The sequence below is a fragment of the Pristiophorus japonicus genome, chromosome 18 (genome assembly GCF_044704955.1).
Source record: "Pristiophorus japonicus isolate sPriJap1 chromosome 18, sPriJap1.hap1, whole genome shotgun sequence".
In the NCBI taxonomy this organism is placed as follows: domain Eukaryota; kingdom Metazoa; phylum Chordata; class Chondrichthyes; family Pristiophoridae; genus Pristiophorus; species Pristiophorus japonicus.
Genome location: NC_091994.1, coordinates 20,065,847 through 20,086,063, shown reverse-complemented (window position 1 = coordinate 20,086,063; position 20,217 = coordinate 20,065,847). Strand labels below are relative to the sequence as shown.

General features: G+C 42.7%; 1 protein-coding gene across 1 annotated transcript in view; it reads left to right on the top strand.

The window, feature by feature from the left end:
- Nucleotides 1-508: 508 nt before the first annotated feature.
- Nucleotides 509-20,217, top strand: part of midn (midnolin) — a 31,442-nt gene continuing 11,733 nt past the window's right edge. Inside the window, exons 1-7 of the mRNA XM_070859721.1 lie at nucleotides 509-989; nucleotides 2,626-3,238; nucleotides 3,490-3,577; nucleotides 3,691-3,753; nucleotides 16,303-16,689; nucleotides 18,314-18,431; nucleotides 19,288-19,563. Of these exons, the coding sequence (XP_070715822.1) occupies nucleotides 3,027-3,238; nucleotides 3,490-3,577; nucleotides 3,691-3,753; nucleotides 16,303-16,689; nucleotides 18,314-18,431; nucleotides 19,288-19,563 (1,144 nt within the window). The 5' untranslated portion in view covers nucleotides 509-989; nucleotides 2,626-3,026. The remainder of the gene's footprint in view (nucleotides 990-2,625; nucleotides 3,239-3,489; nucleotides 3,578-3,690; nucleotides 3,754-16,302; nucleotides 16,690-18,313; nucleotides 18,432-19,287; nucleotides 19,564-20,217) is intronic.

The window sequence follows — 20,217 nt, the reverse complement described above, 5'->3', positions numbered from 1 at the left end:
CAGACCCGAAGCACATTATTAATGTTTTTGACAGCATCAATCAAGCGTGCGCGAAAATGCTCCCAACTCCTTGCTTGAATACATTATGCAAATCAGAGACGGTTCAATACTATTTATTTGTGTAATTATACTATAAGGCTAAAAACCTATTGATCGGTACTGTAGCGTGGAGCGTTAACATTTACATGTGAGATTAATTCTGCGTTCCATTTAGCATACTGGATGTATTTTGATTATTGGGATACAGACAGAGGCAGCAAGGTCTGTTTATATATGAAAGGCAGATTGTAGCAGAAAACATATCTTTAGCACCAGGCAATTGTTTATTTGGAATCGACTTAGTTTTTTTTTGGAGGAAATGTATACATCGTGACGTGTACAGCACAAACCCTGTACAGAGAAGTGCGTTACTAATGTCCCAGGTCTGACTGATGCTGATTAGAAACTGTTTGTTATGACACTTCCTAACACGTAATCGCGTTACTATGCCTTGCACCAGGAGAGTGCAAAACGTGCCTAAGGCGCCACCAGCCGCCAGCCGGCTGATCGCCAGCTCCCCCCGCGTCGGTATAACGCCAAGCCGAAATGCTCCAGACCCTGCTTGACCGCGCAGGATCCGCGCTGTCTCTCTCTCTATCTCTCTCTGCCCCCCGAGAAAAACCTCTTTGCTCAGTACATTTCGAAAACTGTGATTCAGAGATGGTTGCTGGTGCTGGTGATGTCAGCGGGGGATTATGGCTCCGCCTTTGCCGCTGATCGCTGCCAGACAGTTCCTGCATTTCAGACTCCCACCACACCCGGGCGTCGGCGTCACGTCTATCTCCTTAAATACCAAGACCAGCCCTGAGCCAAAGGCTTAAAGCAGCAACTTCAGGAGGACATCGATCTCGTCGACTTTAAAGGAATTTACAATTCGTGCCGTTAACTAAAGGAACCTATTTTTGAAGTGAGGGCAACTACTAAGAATAAGAGCGATTTAACTAAAGCTGGTAAGCAATTAGATTGACAAGCCTTCATAGCGAATACGTAACCTGGGATTAAACGGAGGACAGTCGCGTGAAACATTAATCTGGCAAATTCGCTAATAGTGAAGGCTTAAACAGACATTGGCGGCAATAATCCAAAAAATGGTGCAGTGTATCATTTCCATTGCACGAGAATAAATGGTCCTAATTTTACTGATACTGTAAAAACTTTATTCAGAAAAGCCGATCTGTTTAATGTGATATGTACTATTTTACTGAGTTTTAATATACAGTTCTGCAAAGATCTGGTTCCATAGCTTCTAGTTATCTCTGTTCTTACTGTACCAATAACTGTTGTGTGAATGGACCCCGACTTTCCTATTTTATTGGCCTAACTCTACGTATTTTCTCTTTTCCCTATCCGCAAATGGTTGCTCCTTCCAGTAAGAAATGTAAGAAAGTTTGAAGCATTGTCATTTGATAAGGTTCTTCAATATACATAATCCATCGCCGTTTATTTCGGCGGAGTAGTGCCACAAATCACCAGAAGGTAGCGGTGTTGCTCGTGTACTGTGAGTTAGTGGCATTTCTGTCAGATACCAAGCCCCACAGCCCAGTGCTACGGCGAGAATGCAAACGGCGTCAAGGTTTTCATAATTATCTTTATGGTACTGGCTAATAAATACGATAACGAGAAATAATTACTAGAATGTTTATAGTGTTGCTTTAATAATGACTGTCGGGCTATCCATGAAGCTAGAGTCTCCAAACTGGGAGTATTCCGGCTGTTTAATGGTTAACTACAGTAGTGGGCTAGCATTTAAATAAAGCACTTCCAAACTAAGTCGGCTAAATTAAATTAAAATAAAGTCTGATTTAAATTTAGCGTTTTCTCTAAAACGGCTCATAAGCGGAACAAATGCATTTTTGGTTTGCAAAATAGTATGCTCGGTTCTTAAGTTTTTGGTGCATTTGTGAAATCGTACAGCTAATCGAGGGGCAAAAATATATTTGAATTCTATTTGCAAACGTTGTCAAGGTCGACGAAAATTGCAAGCTTCAAGTTTTTATTACTGAAGCATTTGGGCTATACATGCATCGGCTTATTTCCTTTGGGGACTGGTACAAACACGTTTGATTCATTCTCAAGCACAATGCGTGGTTATTGTGTTTTTGTTTGGGGGGGGGGGTTAAATATTTAAACGAAAATCGAGATTTCTAACAGCCTGTTTGCAGCCCACCATCACCTTGTGTGATGGTGGACCCTGGAGAAGATGGGCATCCCAAATGTTCTGTGAAATGCTTTTTTTCTCTCTCTCTCGTGGGGAGTTCAAAAAAGAATCTTAACAAAACGTTTGCACCCCTCAGAACATCAGGTTGACCCTTTGTTTCACTCGATTCATTGCGAATTTCAATTCAGGTACAGAGTGTGTGTGGGGAGGGGGTGGAGGGGGCAGGAACTGGGCATGCTATCATGTGGCGGGCGGCGCAGCCTTTTGTGAATGGTTGAAACTGACGAGTGGGCGGCCAGCAGCGAGCGGGACGTCACAATGGGAGTGGCGGCCGATTGGCTGGTGCCGGGGAACAGGTGGATACTTTGGGGAAGGTTGAGGCGTCGGGCGGCCGCTGATTGGCTGACGCTGTGTTTTCTTTGTTGCAGACGCTGTGTGAGGATTATTCTCCGGGGGATCGCGGCGGAGTCAGCCAGAGTCAGGCTCGTAGGCAGTCGGCAGGGCTGTGTGTGTGTGTGAGAGAGAGAGAGAGAGAGACAGAGACAGAGAGACACGGCTTATAGAGCTCTGGGCAAAATCGCTTGTGCTTTCTTTCCTTAACCCCTCTTGTCTTGAGAGATCTTTCGAAGACCAAAAAAGCAGGACACCCTCACACGGAGAAACCCAAACCTTTTGTACATCGCACACTTTGGCCATCAATCTTTCAGCAAAAAGGGGAGCGCCGGGATTGGCTTTCCATCTTCTATTTAGCACACATAATAATTGCATGATTCCTTTAAGTGTCTGAGGGACTTTCTTTTGTGACTCACGACCGATCAAAGGTAATCGAATGGACCATACAAGCACCAGGAGCTGCAGCCGAGCCCCAACTTGCGAGGCCCATCAAAACGAGCCTTCAATGCGTGTAGTCATCAATACAACGACCGGAGCCCAGTATGATCTTTCTGTCCCAGTAGACGAGACAGTGGAAGGACTCAAACGGAGGTTATCGCAGCGTTTGAAGGTTGCCAAGGAACGCCTAGTCCTCTTGCACAAAGAAACGTATGTACAACCCCTTTGTTCTGAGCAGGGCTACGAAACCCCAGTCCGAATTTCTGTGACAGGTTTATGCGCCAAGCAGTCATTCATAATCCAGTATTACTTTGTTAGTCAATCGGTCTAAACTTTCCATTCGTATGTACTTTTGAACTCATTTGGGAAGCTTGTGCCATTTTTGTGCAGTTACAGGATTATATGCAGGTGCATTTCTCAGCTATAGATTGTAGCCTGTGCTTTATTTTAAACTTTTTTAGGCGTTTAAATTCCGGAAAGCTGCAGGACCACGGTATAACAGAAGGAAGCAAACTCACCCTTGTCCCTACTGTTGAGGCTGGACTCATGGTAAGATCGACCTCTGATCTGGTTTGTATAGAATATCGATGCATTCAATCTTTACCGTGGCACTTTAGATTTTACTTGTGCTGTAATTAATTCCTTTTTTTTGTCTCCTCAAGTCTCAAGTTTCGCGTCCGGAGCAATCAGTGATGCAGGCTTTGGAAAGCTTAACGGAAACTCAGGTAAGAATGAAAGCCTGCAGCTCAGCAAATGCAACACGGTGATAGATAACCAGCAGATTGTTACGCATGATATAGTTATCGATATTTTATTGATGTCGTTATGAATATAATACTTTTTTAAAAAATCGTTTAATAATTAAACGCAAATTTCCCATGGTGCCAGAGTTGTATTCCTGCTGCAGTAATAATTTGGAGCTGAGAGCCAGACTATATATGGAGTGGATTCATGCCTTATAATGCAATTCCACATTTTAAAAAAGCTATATGCATTTATTAAAATTATGCGTGCATATTCTGATAATACTGCTGTAGAATAATTTATATGTTGTCAGTTACACTGTTAAGATAGTGTGACTCTATTATCAATGGGGATTTTCATGTCTAATTTAAATGTATGAATCTTGCCGGATTCGGCTCCACCGGTCTAATGTTATTTGTTGTTGCAACGCCTCTCCAAACTCCGAAAGCCCCCAGACTCTGCCCCTTTGTGTTCAGGGTGTGCGTGTTTCATGCAACACTTGGGAGTTCCTTGGCGACAGCTCAGTGTTTAATCTACACAGAGAATATTATTCAGACCAAAGCTCCTCCTCTTTTCCCCCCCCTCCCCAGTGACGACATTCAGACCTCCTACTGTCGCATGACCCCAGAGTGAAAAGCCTCTCTTTTGAAGCAGATTTTCTGAACCGTGGAATTCACCTTTCACCTCCTAAATTCAGGGGCTCCCTACATTTTTATCCTAATTACCATCATTGTCCTCCTTGATCTTTTTTTGTTGCAAAGGCACAAACCCAACTTTGCTAGAACTGCTTAATAATTCGCCTAGTCACATTGTATGTGACATTTTTTTTCATGCTTCTGACAGTGAACTGCAGATAACTTTTTTTTTCAGAGCATTCTGCTTAAAGCGTGACCCAGCCTTTAAACTTGATAATCCAGGGCAGACACTGGACTAAATGCACCGCTTAATTTTGGGGCGGTGCTATTCCTTTAAGGCTTCCTGCTTCGCTCGGGTGACGCTTTGCTTTGAAGTCCTGTACGGTTTAAATGGACAAATGCTGATGGGAATCGTGACGTGGTGCAGTCGCATACTTTCAGGCCAACCCAGACAACTCGCTGGCAGGCAGCAGAAAGCGTCTGAGCCGTATCTGAATGCTTAAGCCGGTCCTTTGTCTCACGGTGGTGGGTGAAGGGCCGCATCTAAACCCAAGTGGCCAAGCGAAGCCCACGATCAGTTTAAATCTGCTGCTAGATCCGCAGTAAGGTGTTAAGAGACAGCAACCGTAACCTCACACAGTTCATTGTACAAAAAAAATATGCAGTCTATTCTCAAACTGAGCAACCAATTCATATAAAGTGAGGCACTGAGGATCAAATAAAGGTGTCGTTCTCTATTGCCCATTCGTTTCTTTGAATACAGCTGTTTTATGTTGGGGGGTTTTCTAAGATGTAGGTGTACATGGAAACACATTTGCGAGCCTGTTGTAGGTTTGTAAACTGCGAGAGCTTGTTTGAATTTAATTGGTGTACACTGAGGCACCCACCAGTGACTTTCCAACATCCTGTGAATCAATTGTAATGTTTTATTTATATGTGTAATGAAGATCCCAGGGGGTCTAGCTGATTAACTCAGTCGTCCATATATAGTGTTAATGTAAAAAAAAAAGCCAGTCAGTTTATTAATATTGAATGTACATATGTGTATTTTACACATAGTGAATGAAGGGCACTGATTAAGCACACACATTCAGCAGCTTTATCATTCTGAGCATGGCAGTATTTGTTGAAAAATCACTATATATAATATATATATTATTAAAAAATATTTGGTGTTCCATTGTTCATGTAACCAATACAATGAGCTCCGTCCCTCCTGAAACTCTGAACAGAATGGTCTGGCACTGTAGATAAGCACACTGCCTTGGGTTTCCTGGGGAGTATGTATTTTTCAACTGGAAATCCGGTATTTGTTGCGATCGATCAGCCAAGTCAGGCTGATGGAGTGGGGGTGGAGGAACTATGGTTCCTGTAGTCAAACTGTTATCAGTAACTGCACCACGTGGTCTTAACGATTGCATGAATAATACCCACTCAAAGTAGCTTTGTTCCAGGGCCGCGAGGATGAAGTGACCTCTTGATTTACTTTTTGTATAAACCTTGACTGGGCCCTATTATTCCATCCTGATTGTGATCCCCGTTTAATCACATTCCTACATGTGTACTGGCTGCACTTCCGCCAGCCAATCTAGCATCACTGCTTGTTCTTGCATTTCATGGAGCTCTGCGTCAAAGGAACATTAAATTCCGGGTAGAATTCCTTCATCGCAACAAGCTTGATGATTCCGCCTCCTCTCCCCTCCTCCTCTCCCTTAGGGAAGGGCAGACGTCCTGGAAATTCGTAATCCAGAATGGCAGAGGCAGAACAATGACCGTAGGTTATAGCTGCGTCACAGTTGACAAAACACACACTGTGTTGTCAAACATGTATGTGGAATAAGATAGCAAGTGCATCTTCTTTAAAACGGAATGGAAAGATAATCACCTCCTATGAGGGATTATGCTGGCTTGCTCCAGTATTATTGCTAGTTACAGAATTTGCTAATGTACATAGTTAAAATGCCATCAGCTTTATATACAATTTGATACTTTTTGGGGATTATTAGTCTCTGCTTAGCCGCATCCAGGTAGTTGATGAGTGGACAAAGGAGTCTCTAAAAATGTCAATCTCACGGTACAAATGTAATTCAGTTTTTTTTTGATGTGTCATGTACATCACCATGATCAAATGGGAACTTGAGTGTCCTTAATCAAGAAATGGCATCCAGTACAAATGAGAGCAGCCCAATTGAGCAAAAGAAAAAGTTAGGTGATCAATCATTCAGATTCAGTTACATTTCAATGCGTTTGACTGGGGGCACATCATTTTAAAGTATGTATTAATATCGGTGTTTAGCATAAATGGCTCAGCCATTGAAAGTATACTTAAGTACCCAATTACACATAATCTTGTTCATCTGCAATTTTGTAAGCGCAAAGGTCCAGTTCATTAAACTAGTCCTTGAAATTTAGCACATGGCTGGTCTGGGGAGCTTTTTCTAATTTAAAATCTGATTTAAAAAAACCACAATCCTGCAAAGCTGCATTGTGAGCAGATCTCTTGCCTGACTAAACAGAACCCCTTCCTCCCCCCCCCCACCCATCATTATCAGCGGTTGTTTATTGTTTTATTTCTCTTCCTGTAGAATGCAGGTTTTCCACTTGACCGGAAAGACTATTCTGCTGAGAATATTTATTTTGAAAGCTGGTCAAACAAGCCTAATAGTTGCCCTGGTGCTGCTTCCACTGCAGAGCGACCAATACACTAAGGACCAGCACAAAGTGTGTTAGTTTAAGGCTATGGGGAGTGGTTTGCTTTTATTTAAAAAAAGGAAGGGAAACTCTGACAGGCAAGTAAATAAACAAAAGAGCAGAGCTACGGTGGCCTGTAAGCACGATCAGTGCTTCTGATTGAGCTACCAACTCATTTTTAAAATGTTACATTTTTTAAAAAATTCTAATTTCTCAAATTATTTGACCAAAAATTTCAAGTAGTTTTATTTTTAAATGAAAATCTGTTTCTGGTGCTAGACAATTTTTCATGTAAGATGTACATGGAAACAGGAGTAGGCCATTCAGCCCCTCGAGCCTGCTCCACCATTCTGTTGGATCATCTTAACTCCAGTTACCCGCCTTAGCTCCATATCCCTTGACGCCCTTGCCTGATAACAAGCTGTATGTATACTGAGGCATTGTATATCTGTTTTTAGAAATGAAAATGGATAATGCTGCTCCATATATATATATTGAATTTGACATGGTTGACCACACCCTCCAAAGCCTCTCCTCCATTGGCCAGCTGTATGGGACTGCCCCTCCCTGTCTCTCTAACCTCCTCCAACCCTCCGAGATCATAGTACTCCCATTTAGGCCTCTTGCGCGTCCCCGATTTTCATCGCTCCACCATTGACGGCCGTGCCTTCAGCTACCTAGACCTTGAGCTCAGGAATTCGCTTCCTAAACCTCTGCCTCTCTCTTCCCCTTTAAGACCACCTACCTTTGTGACTAAGCTTCCTGTCCTAATCTCTCCTTATGTGGCTCAGTGTCAAATTTTGTTTAATGTTCTTGTGAATCGTCTTGGGACGTTTTGCTACATTGAAGGTGCTATATAAATGCAAGGTGTTGTACATGCAATAAATTTGGTGTGACGCTCATTACTGGCACTGGTTGACCATGTTGTGATTAGTGTTGGAAATGATTACCTTTTAAATAGTTCAGGTTAAGGCATTACCAAGAATAGAGCTTAATCAAGGAATGTTTCTACTCGTAGGAAGATCCATTGTGCACACTACATTCATTTAATTAAGACTCTAGGATATGATTTCATATCCAGTCACTGTGGCTTTTTCAAAGAACGTAAGAGATTTTTTTTTTTGTTGTTTTCCTTCTTTTTGCGTCCACGGTGAGGATTATTTTTAGCAGGCAGAGTATGAATGAAAAATGAGTTTGTGCTGGTACGTGGGCTGCAGTTCTCCTCTTTCTTCAGCTAATGATGGCCAGGAAATAGAGCACTCCACTGAATCATGGCATTTAAAAAGAGATGCTGCATTTTAAATTGCTCACTGGGATACAAGGTTAAAAGAGAAATACACAGACACACACACAGACACACACACACACTACTGATTTTCATTTATCTAAAATGGCCATTGTTGGAAAAGCAGCAACAGAAACTGAGTGATGTTTCTTTGTACGATGTTTGAATACAAAGGAGATTTTAAATTGAACACTGAAGCCCTGACCTAGTTTAAATTGTGTCAAACTGAAAGAGCACAGCAGAAATGTGGACCTACTTTCGTACACTGTTAATCTTTATGCAGGAGCCTTATTTTGCTTCTGATCCTCTATTTAAGGTTAGGTCATTGGACCCGCTACCTTTGGTTCAATTGCTAATTAGTGTGTTCCACAGAATGGAGCTAAATTTTGAGTGTCTTTTGTTCTTATTCACTCCACCTTGCACACGTAAACCATGCATTTTAATGCACGATGGATGCGATAAATTTTAATTGAATTAACATCAAGCAAAACCCCCAAAAGCCCATTCACTCTTTTTTAAGACTCTTGCAGGAGCCATTGAAATGGTGGCATTGTATCCCTGCAGCTGAAAGTCTTTTGTAGCAATACATTTTTAGACCTCTTAAGGTAGCTATATATGGTTGTGAGAGAGGTGCATGTGAAATTCTTTTGTTTTCATGCGGGGGCGAGTCTACATGCCCGATGGGTTTACATCTGAGGCGGATGGAGAATCTGCAGTCGTGATGCCTGAAAGTTTGATACTGCGCCTCTTTTGTGAGTGAAGTGGGTTGAGTCGTGACTGATTAGATTGCTGGGGACCACCTCCGAGATCCAATTAGCACTGGCCTGTGGTTGCGGTTTTTATTTTAATGCGGCTGGAAACAATGAGTGGGCTCAGTTTTTGAATTCCAAGAAAATATTTTGAAGTGAGAGCAGCTTTCTGCTCCATTCAGAGTAGGAAAACAGCTCCTTTTTAAAAAAAAAAAAATTTTTTGATTATGCTTTGATTATTCTTTATTGTAGTATTTTGTTACACTGCAGGCACTTTTATGGCATCCTTGTTGGCTAATGTTTTGCACGCTGAAAAAAGATAATACGGTTTGCAAATTAAGAGTGCGCTGAAGAAAAAAACACTAATATTTCGAGTTGAGATAGTCTTGTGTGTTGCGCAGTTGCATACAGATGAATGCTGCAATACAGTGGCTGCAAATGAGTTTCTGTGAACTGTGGGGGGCCTCTATAAATGGATCTGTCAGCAGTGAATTTTCAAAAGGCTGTAGTTTAGCAGACTTGTCGCTTTGTGACTGCAAGTATATGCTTTTCAGCTTTTTTTTTCAATTTGATTACTACTGGGGCAATTCACAGTCACAATAAGATGAAACCAGGACAGCAATGGAGGTCTCAACAGAAAACGCAGCAACACAGAAAATCTGTTTTAAATGTGAGGTTTATGTTTTAATGGCTACTGTGGCAAATGCATTTTGTTACTTTACAACAAATGTTTCTACTCGTGCACAGTGTCGCTCCCATAGTAGATATTGGAGTGAATAGAAATATTGGTACTGATTGTGCGTATCTTCAGCAAAGTATGTGCACACAGTTCGAATGACCCCAGCACAAAAGATCTACGCTGGCAACCCATTGTCAAAAAAGATTTTGCTCCCATCAGCAGTTGTGAGCTTTCACTGTTGGCTATGTGGTTGAATAAGGAAAAGAAGCTTTAGTGTGGGCCTGCGACCAATTAAAAGCTGATTGTTGGCTTAACTAACCTGGTAGCTAATGGCTGCAACGTGACTGCAATTACATGTGGTGCATTTTTGTGTGTGTGTGTATTGTTACTGCTTGGCTTTTTAAAAAAAAAAAGAAGAGGCACAGGAGGGTCAAAGTCTGCATCTTAAATTTCAAAGAGACTTCAGTTAGTCTTTGGCAGCTGGTAGGTTGAAAAAGCCAAGATGGCTTTCAAAGATGCAGGGGGAGGTTAGGCTGCGTTCCTTATCAGCTTGCATTATACTGGTCTGGGATTTGTATAGCTCTGGTATATTACTTAATCAATACGTTCCAGGGTACTTAAGTTTAGCAGCATGCTTAGAATTCTAAGTAGGCTTTTCCCCCTACTGAGAGATTGGGGGGGGAGGGGGAAGGGGGGCGGGTGGGGGGGGGGGGGGAGAGGAAAGAGAAGGAGGCAGAGAGCTGCAAATTCCACAGGCCTTTCCATAGAGCAGATGGGATGAGATTTATGATTTGATTTGCAGAGACTGGATGAGCGATGAGGTTGTAGCACATCTTTGTACGCTGCATGTTTAGTTAAGGTCAGGCCACTTGGGTTCTGCAGCTCATCACAAACCTAGAAGTGGAATTAAATATTCTGAATGGAGAATGGAGACATTTGCACTTCAATCAGTGCTTATTTTAGCAGTGGAGAAAGGGAAGGCTTCAGTTTTGCTCTTTGTTCCTAAAATGGGAGGAAAGTTAACCTCTAAACACAACAAGGGTATTGTTTTTCATTGATTGCGATGCCTACAAACCTTTTTTTTTTTAGCCATTTCTAGATTGTATTGAGTGTCCCATGCAAGTAATGTGCGTTAAGATATAACCTTTGGATTTAAAAAAAAAAAGGTGCCTATGTATCTGCATTTAAAATAATGAGTACCTGCCATGCACCAGCACGGCAGCAAGATAACATTTGAATTGTTTTTTCTTGCTGCCCAAACACATTCAGTTCTGGATCGAGAGGATAGAGATCAGTGTAACGTCAGTTCAGTTTGACTAATGTGATTTCTATTTCTGATATTCCAGAGTGATAGTGTCATTGCACAAGGGCGTCAGTAGGGGGCGAATCAGTTTCAACTGTTTCAGTGCAATGAAACTTTTAACACTTCCTGATGGCGCTCACGCCAGGCACAAGTGCTTCCATTAACATTACCGTTTTAATTTTCTTTTGTTTAGCAAACACCTGATCAAAAACTAAATTTGGGGGTATAATTTATCAGAATATGACTCATTTTTGTGCAGTTGACAAATACAGTTTCTATACATTTCTTTTTAAATTAAAGATACTCCTAGTTTGCTCGGCCAACCCCCTTTGACGCTTCACCGAGTAAATCATTGTTTAATAATTTGGATTGGGGAAGAGTTGGGTTACCTTGTGGGTGGGGAGGGGGAAGACAATCTTCACCTTTATCTGTTGACTAGAATAAAAGCAAGCACTCTTTGTGTTCTGTCTTAATCTGTCCCCAGGCTCCTAACTCTGCTTGTAAAGATTAACCCCCACCCCCACCTCTTTGAAATTCTCACTCTTTCACTGAGCTCATCTGCAGGGGTTTAACCACCCATTCAGTGTCACTGGGGTTGACATTTTGAAATAGCAGTCCCCATTCCACAAGGAGCATTCAACTCTGCCTTACTTTGTTGAGTTGTCGGTTTCATGTTGCTTTTTGAAATTTAAAGCCAGCACAGAAGATGGGATTTTAGCTTCATTTCCTCTGCCCCCACCCCATCCTTTTAGTGTTCCTACTGATTTTCTTACTTACCACTTATTTCCTGAAAGCATTGAATCACTCTAGGTTATGGTTCCACAGATGGCCTTGGCCATTCTTCATCGGTGAGCCAGGACTCTGGAGTGTCGCTGACTGATTCCAATGTTGGGCGCACCACCGCCAAGCCAGATCTGGGTTTCCTGTCTAATGCATATTCAGCAGGGGTCATTGTATAATAATTGTTCTCGCTTGCAATGCTGAAGCCAATTGTGAGGCCCCACCACTGCCCAGGCCGGGATTGTGTAACAGCACAAGCCTGGGGCTGAACTAGGATCTTCCCATATTACAAAGTGCTTTTATTCAATTCTCAGCAATGTTCGATTTTACCCTTCGCGCGTTTGCAGCTTCAGTGAAAGCAGCCAATAAAGGCGGAGGTGGGGGCTTGGGGGCGGGTAGCTCTGATTTTGTGAATTTAATACTATGGTTATGTGTAAGGAAAATGTGTCTCACACGGAATAAAATATTTTTGCTTTTTCCATTTTTGAAGGGAACCCACCAAAAAAGATATGTATTTTGACATTGGTAAAACTTTTCCGCTGAGAGGCTTATTAGATAGCCTTTATATATTGTTAAAAAAATCATTATGATTTAGTAACAATTAATTTTCATTGTACAATAGTGAAAAATAGCTCCATACAAACCAGTATTTAAGGGGGGGCAGTTTAAAAAAAAAACACAATTAACAATTGCTTTAGTCATTGGGCCCAGACTAATGACATTTTGATAAATTATTTCTCTTGTTCAGTGCTGGAAAACAACTATATGTCTGAGATTGAACATGCACTGCATGAAAGAAAGCAGGAGGGGAGGATTGACTAGACTGAAATTTGCTTTGATCTTTTTTTTAAAGCAGCATTTTCCTGTTATTGAATGCTGGCTACGGTTAGGTGGCAGTTTACTGTTTCTGTGTACACATGATTGAATTACTAGTGTATTTTGATGGGTTCTCTACAAACCTGGAATAAAAGACCTTGGGAGTGCAAATATGTGAAAGATGTCTTAATCGTCATGTTAAATTTGCACAATTCAAGGGGGGAAAAAACATCGCTTTCCCGAAACTGTATAACCTTGAACCATAGTTGTAAAAAAAAACCTGCGCAGTTCGATGAAATGTATGAGGATAGAATTTCCATGGATTCTGTGGCTTTCCAACTCCTATCCTAATTTTCACAATCGACAATTGAAGTAATTGTCCATTTCCCAGAGCCTAGCGAGCGTGTATATAAACAGGCCAGTCCCCATCATACAAAATTAAACCTTGTTTTTTTTTTTGTTGCATTCTATGCAACCTCCTTGTGTGTGTTCCTAAATGAGAATAGACTGTAATAATTAAGACTATATAATTTTAGTTAAGAGCTAAATCTAGCTTAGCCTTGTGCGTAGGGCCTGTCTGAAAGTGCTTTTAAAAAAAAAAGATTGCCTACAGCATTGCATATATCAAATTCTGAATTGACTGTTGGGTTTCAACTCTTGAAGCAGAGATCACAGTGACCAGAAGAAAAGCAGAATCAGCGAATGGCTGAACTGCTTCAGGGCTGTTCAGGTTCATTGAGGAGGAGGCTGAATCCATCGCCATATATGGTTATGGCAGCGTGTGTGTGTATGTATGTCTGTGTGTGTGTGTATATACACACGCAGTCTGCTTACAGATGCGTAAGACTATATTTTCTCTCCCCCATTGCGATAGTATGACTTGTTCTAGCATGTTTCTGCGAAAAGGTAATATGAGCAATCAGAGTAGGATTGTCGGAGCAAGTGCGTTGCCAAATGCTGGAGTGATTGAGTCCCATATTAATATCTAGGCCTAATTTGATTGTTGTTTTACCACATCACTCAGTTTTCCATCAAAGGGATATAGTACATAAAATAAATATTTCTTCCATTTTATTCAAAATAAGTGGAGAAAAGATGAATAACACAAAACCAAAAGTAATATAAACTGAAATATTAGAGTGCCAAGATCAGAGCAAGAAGTCGTGTTTTATCCGACTATTCAGAAGACATCTTTCTGAACAAAGATTAAATCTCCAGTATCCATTTCTACAACTTCGCCCCTTCCAATAAAATCAGAATAGTTTTTGGATGCAGACCAGCGTCTTCCAGAGATTATTGTTTTATTTCCAAATTTTGAAAACAGGCCTTCAATTCACAATCAGTCTCCAGCCATAAAAGATGCAAGGAATGTGCCACAAGATTGCTTTGAGATCTTGTCTCACCTCTGTGGAGATTGGCAGTGTGCACCTGCGATAGCCCTCGTTTTCTCGAATGACTGTGACAGACGTTGAAAGGTTGCTCTGGCAAAGCGGATTATATTTCCGATCTTTAGCCATCTGGTTTCCCTAACAATCAGGTGCCTGGACTCGGGAGATGGAGATGAATTGCCATCAGACGGTGGAATTCTTTAGATTCCCTGCCAGCTTGGTAGTTATTACTGAAGCTTAAACTACGGCCATACTGGACTGCAGCTGTTGAATGTACTGTACACTGCGCAATTTATAGAAGACTTATAGCTTAGTGCGGGGGAGGGGGGGGGAAGCGGAGGGTTGAGGGCTCTTGGAGACGGCGACAGTCACAATGAAGAACCACAAAAACTTTGTGTGCACAGAAAGCCATTTGGCATTCTCTCTCGAGACTGGTTGTTGGTTCTTTTCAACGCTCCTGTGTGCAGATTGTATTGAAGCAGGCACAGAACAGCCCGTTCATCCTTTTCCAATTTGCATTCCCCAACATTCGCTTTTTTGCAGTCCGTTCTCGACTGCACGTGACCAGGATTCCAAACACGCAAGCGAGAAATGTAAATATACACAGCTGGTGTCAATAAATGGAGACACGACTGGATATAAAAGCGTAGCATGCGCATCATCTCCATCTCAGTGATGCAGCGTTGAGCTGCTGCAAGCTCACGGCAGCCAGGCAATGGGTAATTTAAATAGACAAGAGTCGCAGATGTATAAAACAGCAATGTACGCCTATTGACTCCCTAGAGTACAGACTGCATAGGCTAGGCAGCGCGCAGGTGATTTTGACGTTAAAGTATACAGAATTAATTACTGTCATGAATATTAGAGAGCTGAAGAACACAAAGCCTTTGTAGGACACAAATCCGTGTAGCTGTTTCCCTCAAGCAGAAAATTAAATGAAGATAAAAGATCCCCAGCACCCTTTGTTACCAGTTGACGTTGGTAGAGATTTGCTCTCATCAGCTTTGATCTTTAAAAAAAATACACAACCTCTCTAATTCACAACCAAAAATATATTTCCAATCAAAGTCCGAGTTAGTTGATCTCTGCCCGGTTGGCGATTGGCTGTTGCAAATGACCTCCGCAGTCCCAGGGAAGGGGGTAAAACCATGTTGCTGATCAGTGTCCAGTGACCCCTATGAGAAGGTTCCATTGTGGCCATCAGTTGAGGACAGGATCTCATTCAGTCGTGATCGCCTCACCCTATGGTTGAGTGGCCTGTCAAGACACTTAAAAGAATGGCGGGGCACTGTTGCCGATGGAACTACACTCCAGAATTGAGTCGCCACCTTCAGGAGAGGAACAGAGAACGGGTCACGTGTTTCAACGGAAGTGCTTTCCGCGTAACCACAGTGAATGCTAATTTGAAAAGTCCTCCCAAGTTGAGATTTCTGTATATTATGTCCAACGGTAGCAAGCAGTGACATCTGCCAACAAAATGCAGCTAATTGTGTTGTCAGTAAGTGGGGACATCTCCGCTTTGAAATGTGTTTTCACCATGTAGATGAAATGATTCAGAGTGCTGGGAATAAAGTACTGGAAGAGCACCTTAGAATATTAAATAGATGTGTACCGGATCTAGAGTTTTCCATGAACTCTGGTAGAAATTGAAAGTCGAAAGAGTGCATAAATATTTAAGGCTTAACTTGCCATCCTTTGACTTCCATAAAACAGATGCAAAATAATGCATTTGTTGCAACGAACCTTGATTGCTTCACCAACTGAGTAAAAGTTTGCCACTTTAAAGTAGCCCTCAGACTCTTTACAGTAGGATTCCTTTGTTAATCCGCCACTTGTATTAGTGGCTTGATGCTGTTGCACCAGTGGCACTATACCATAGTGTACCTGCCTTTTCTGTTGTGAATTTGTACAAGTTTTAAATTTTCATATGACTATCTGCACAGAGAAGAGTTGGAGATCTGCTTTGGTTGTGTGCCGACGGTTTCATTTACAAATACCAACTCTGCTAAATAATTGGGTTAAACATATAGTTCCACATGGAGCAATTAAGTTTATTCAAATTTGGATCTTCTGATGCAAGTAAAGTGATGGAACTACTATTCTAGGTTAAGCTGACAACATTCATTTATTTTCATCTCTGAAAGGGTTAACATGCCTTCAGTAACATCAAAGTTTTGAACGAGCTTCATTCTTTTTCCTTTCAGGTCAATGACTTTCTGTCAGGACGGTCACCTTTGACACTTGCCCTGCGGGTTGGAGATCATATGATGTTTGTTCAGCTCCAGTTGGCAGCCCAGCAAGCTGGCAGCCAGCTACAGCACCGGCATGTGATAGCCAGTCGGGAGAGCAGCGGAGGCCCAGCCACACCCAGCTTTACTAACACTCAAGGACTTCACCGGCAAACAGTTGGAGCCTCAAACTGTAACCACATATCGGCTTGCCAGCCGGCAATGGCAAGCCCCGCCCCGGCGGCAGCGACCACCTGCTTTAGCACAGCTCGCCCGCCTTCAGTCACCGCCGGGTCGTTCAGGTCGCACGGGGCCAGTTCGTCAACCGCCAGCCACAACATCGCTTCTTCGTCTTGCACTGAGGTATGATAAACTTACCTGGACCGCGGTGGCTCGATGCTGCTTGTAGGACATGTCAAACTAAAAGGATACTATGCGATACTGCACAATATACAGCACAGGCAAATCTCAATTGTTTCAAACAATTATATTAGTTCACCCAAAATTTGATTTAATAGCTTATCTCAGCTGGGATGGTGTCATAAGTGCTGAAACTAGCTTCAGCTTCCCTAGGCCAGAGAGGAGGATGACTATCAGTTCTCCGTCCTCAATGCTGCCCGGTAAATCTTGCTGGAAGTTCACGTGTGTGGACATTGATGGCAGGATCAGGCTCTCCTCTATGGTCAATAGGCCGCTGGCACTCGTGCATGATGAATGGTCAAATGGCTGAGGTATCAAGAGGTTGATTGACCTCTTTGGAACTGCATCCCAGCATGCATTAGCACTTTCAGGAGAGACTGGGGATGTGGAAGTTTGAGTACAGGGGGCGGGGAAATTGGCTATTTATATTTTTAATAAAGGAACATGTCACTTCAACAGATAAAATCACAGTTCCTGGGGGAAAACCAGCAACAATGTTACTCGTGCCTTAAAAATATTATTTTCTCTCTTCCCCTCTCCGAACTGTACAGCAGCGTTTGTTTCTTTTGTTGGTTCTTTTGCGATTCTGCAGCAAATAATGGTTGGTATTAATATGTGGGACCTGTGCAGCTCTGATGTTATGATCAATAATACACTTTGTGCACTTTAAGGGCCTGATTAAAAAAATATAAGCAACCGATCTACTAGGATTCCCTTTGTTTCAACATGCAAAAGGAATGGCAAAATGTTTTATTAATATCTCTTGCTGATGGCCAGGTTCTTGGCTGCGATATCTTTTGGGAATAGTCAGCTGCCTTATGCTGTGCCTGCCAAAAGCATTAACTGAGTTGAAATTAAGATAATTTATTACCGAGCTGAGCTGTCCCTGATTAGCTCTAATGCCCAACTCCGATGGGTCCATGAGCGAACTGTGTTGCCTTAACTGGTGATATATAGTTTTGCATTAGCGCTGGCCTGCCCTGTTAATCGGCCCAATTAGCCACTGCATACTTGAGACCGTTCGAAACTTGAGAGGGGAAGGCGCCAGATTAGGTACAGCAGTACAATTGGCCATATTGTAGCCAGGGCAGGAAATGTTCCCCTCTGGAGGAAGAAGGGACACATACCATCGCTCAGCTTATCTGTAGGTCTTGTGTTCTTCCAGCTTCCTGTTTTTGCATTCCATTCGGAACAGCATATCAGTAACTCATAGTGCAACACACAAAAAGAGTTCTATCTGTTGGCTTAAAAGGATGCAGGGGTAGGCGAACAAACAGATGTTGGTGCTTGTAAATAGAAAATTGGTTCATGCGGCTTTGCTCCTTATTACTAAGACTGATCCATAAATAATGACTTTCAGTTGATCATTCACTTTCAGCGTATTGTTTTGTAAGTGCGGCAGACAGTTCATACAATTGTAATCGGTGGTTTGCAAAACAGTGAGGGAAGGGGCAGAAAGGGGAGAAATTGAAAGACAAAAATCAATTTGCGTTCTGAGTATGTTTTTGAAGTTCTCTCAAATTTTTTTGCTATTAGCTATAGTGACATTGAACATTTGCTCTTCCAGGGTGACTGCAGTACAAGAAGCAGTAATCCAGCTGCTTCAAGCAAGTCTCGAAAACCAGGTGCCATCATCGAGAGCTTTGTCAACCATGCCCCTGGGGTTTTCTCCGGAACCTTCTCAGGTAATTCAAAGTACATGTTTATTGTTCAAATTTTTTTTAAAAATCATAAAATCACAAACATTTACAGCATAGAAGGAGGCTATTTTGGCCCATCGTGTCTGCGCCGGCTGACAGAGCTATCCAGCCGAATCCCACTTTCCGGCTCTTGGTCCGTAGCCCCGTAGGTTACGGCACTTCCAAGTGCACTTACAAGTAGTTTTTAGATGTGGTGAGGGTTTCTGCCTCTACCACCCTTTCAGGCAGTGAGTTTCAGACCCCCACCACCCTCCGGGTGAAAACCAAATCCCCTCTAAACCTACTACCAATTACTTTAAATCTATTTGCATTGGTTTTTGACCCCTCTGCGAGGGGAAATAGGCCCGTCCTATCCACTCTATATAGGCCCCTCATAATTTTATAAACCTCATTCTTTTAGCTGTGAAGATATATTAAAGATGCCAAACGGTAAAAGGAACTTGAAAAGTAACTAGAACTTTGGTGTGCTGTAAGGAGCAGTTGTGGCGTTAACTATTCCTGTCGGTATTAGACCTTTTTAATTTTTGTTTCATTTCCTTCTTCCTACATCAGGCGCTTTGCAGGTTTTTTTTTTCTCCTGTCGTAAAAAGGGCCTTTGTGTTGTTGTGTTTTTCCATATGGAGTATTGGGAGCAAATTCTCCAGAGCCTTCGTGCCTGGTGCTTGTGGCAGTTAAAGTGATTTAATTGGTCACACTACAGCAACTGAAGGAAGAGCTCTGGTTTCACCTTCTGATGGGGTTGTGGCAAACTCGCGGCTGGAAACTCTTCCCTGTTTGTAGTATTGGTTCCTAATTGTCCCTTTTCTTCCTCCCTCCCCCTCCCCACACCCCCTCAAACCAGGCACTTTGCATCCAAACTGCCAGGACAGCACCGGAAGGCCCCGCCGTGACATCACCACAATCCTGCAGATCCTGAACGATCTACTGAGCGCGACCCGTCACTACCAGGGGATGCCGCAGTCCCTCACGCAGCTGCGTTGCCAGACACAGTGCGCCCCCAGCACGCCGTCGCCGTCGCCGCCTTCCTCAAACAAAACTACCTCCGAAGACACGCTGCAGCAACCGCTGCATTCCCTCGTCCAGTGCCAGAGCCAGATCAGGATGTGCAAGTCAAGTGGTGAGTCATCAGGGAATACCAAGGGACCCGAGGTGGTGTGCAGCACACTTTAGCAGACTGACCAGCCACGTCTGGGACCCTGTGCTCTAAATCTTCCTATACACGCCAGTTAACTCAATTTGTTTGGTTGGAGCGAACCGATGAAATACTTGCGTTAAGTTTTAATTTGAAAGAACTTGCATTTATAGAGCGCCTTTCATGACCTCGTCTCAAAGCACCACTTACGTACTTGAAGGAATCACGGCAGACAATTTGCGCACAGCATCTTCTGAGCACAGTGACCATTTCTGTTTTAATGCTGAAATATTTTTTTCTTCCTTCCCATTTGCCCTCCACTCCTCAAAGCATCGACTTCTTGTCGAGCTGCGGTTTGACGGGCACGACTAGTACTTTGCACACATGGCCGTTATTCAGTGTGTGAGCCTCAACAGTGAGCGTTATGCGATTGCACTGTGGGAGGCGTCACAGGCTAGCCCCATTCTGTCATTGGCCAATCTACAAACACATTTCCAGCAGGGTTGGAGGGATTGCAGTCACATGTGGGAACGGCCGGTGTCTTTTTTTCCCCCTCCTTCCTAATCCAGGGGGGCTGAGGTAGAGTGTAGCATTCTCGCCACTGCCTCAGCTGAGCTCAGTTTAGAACTTGGGACCTCT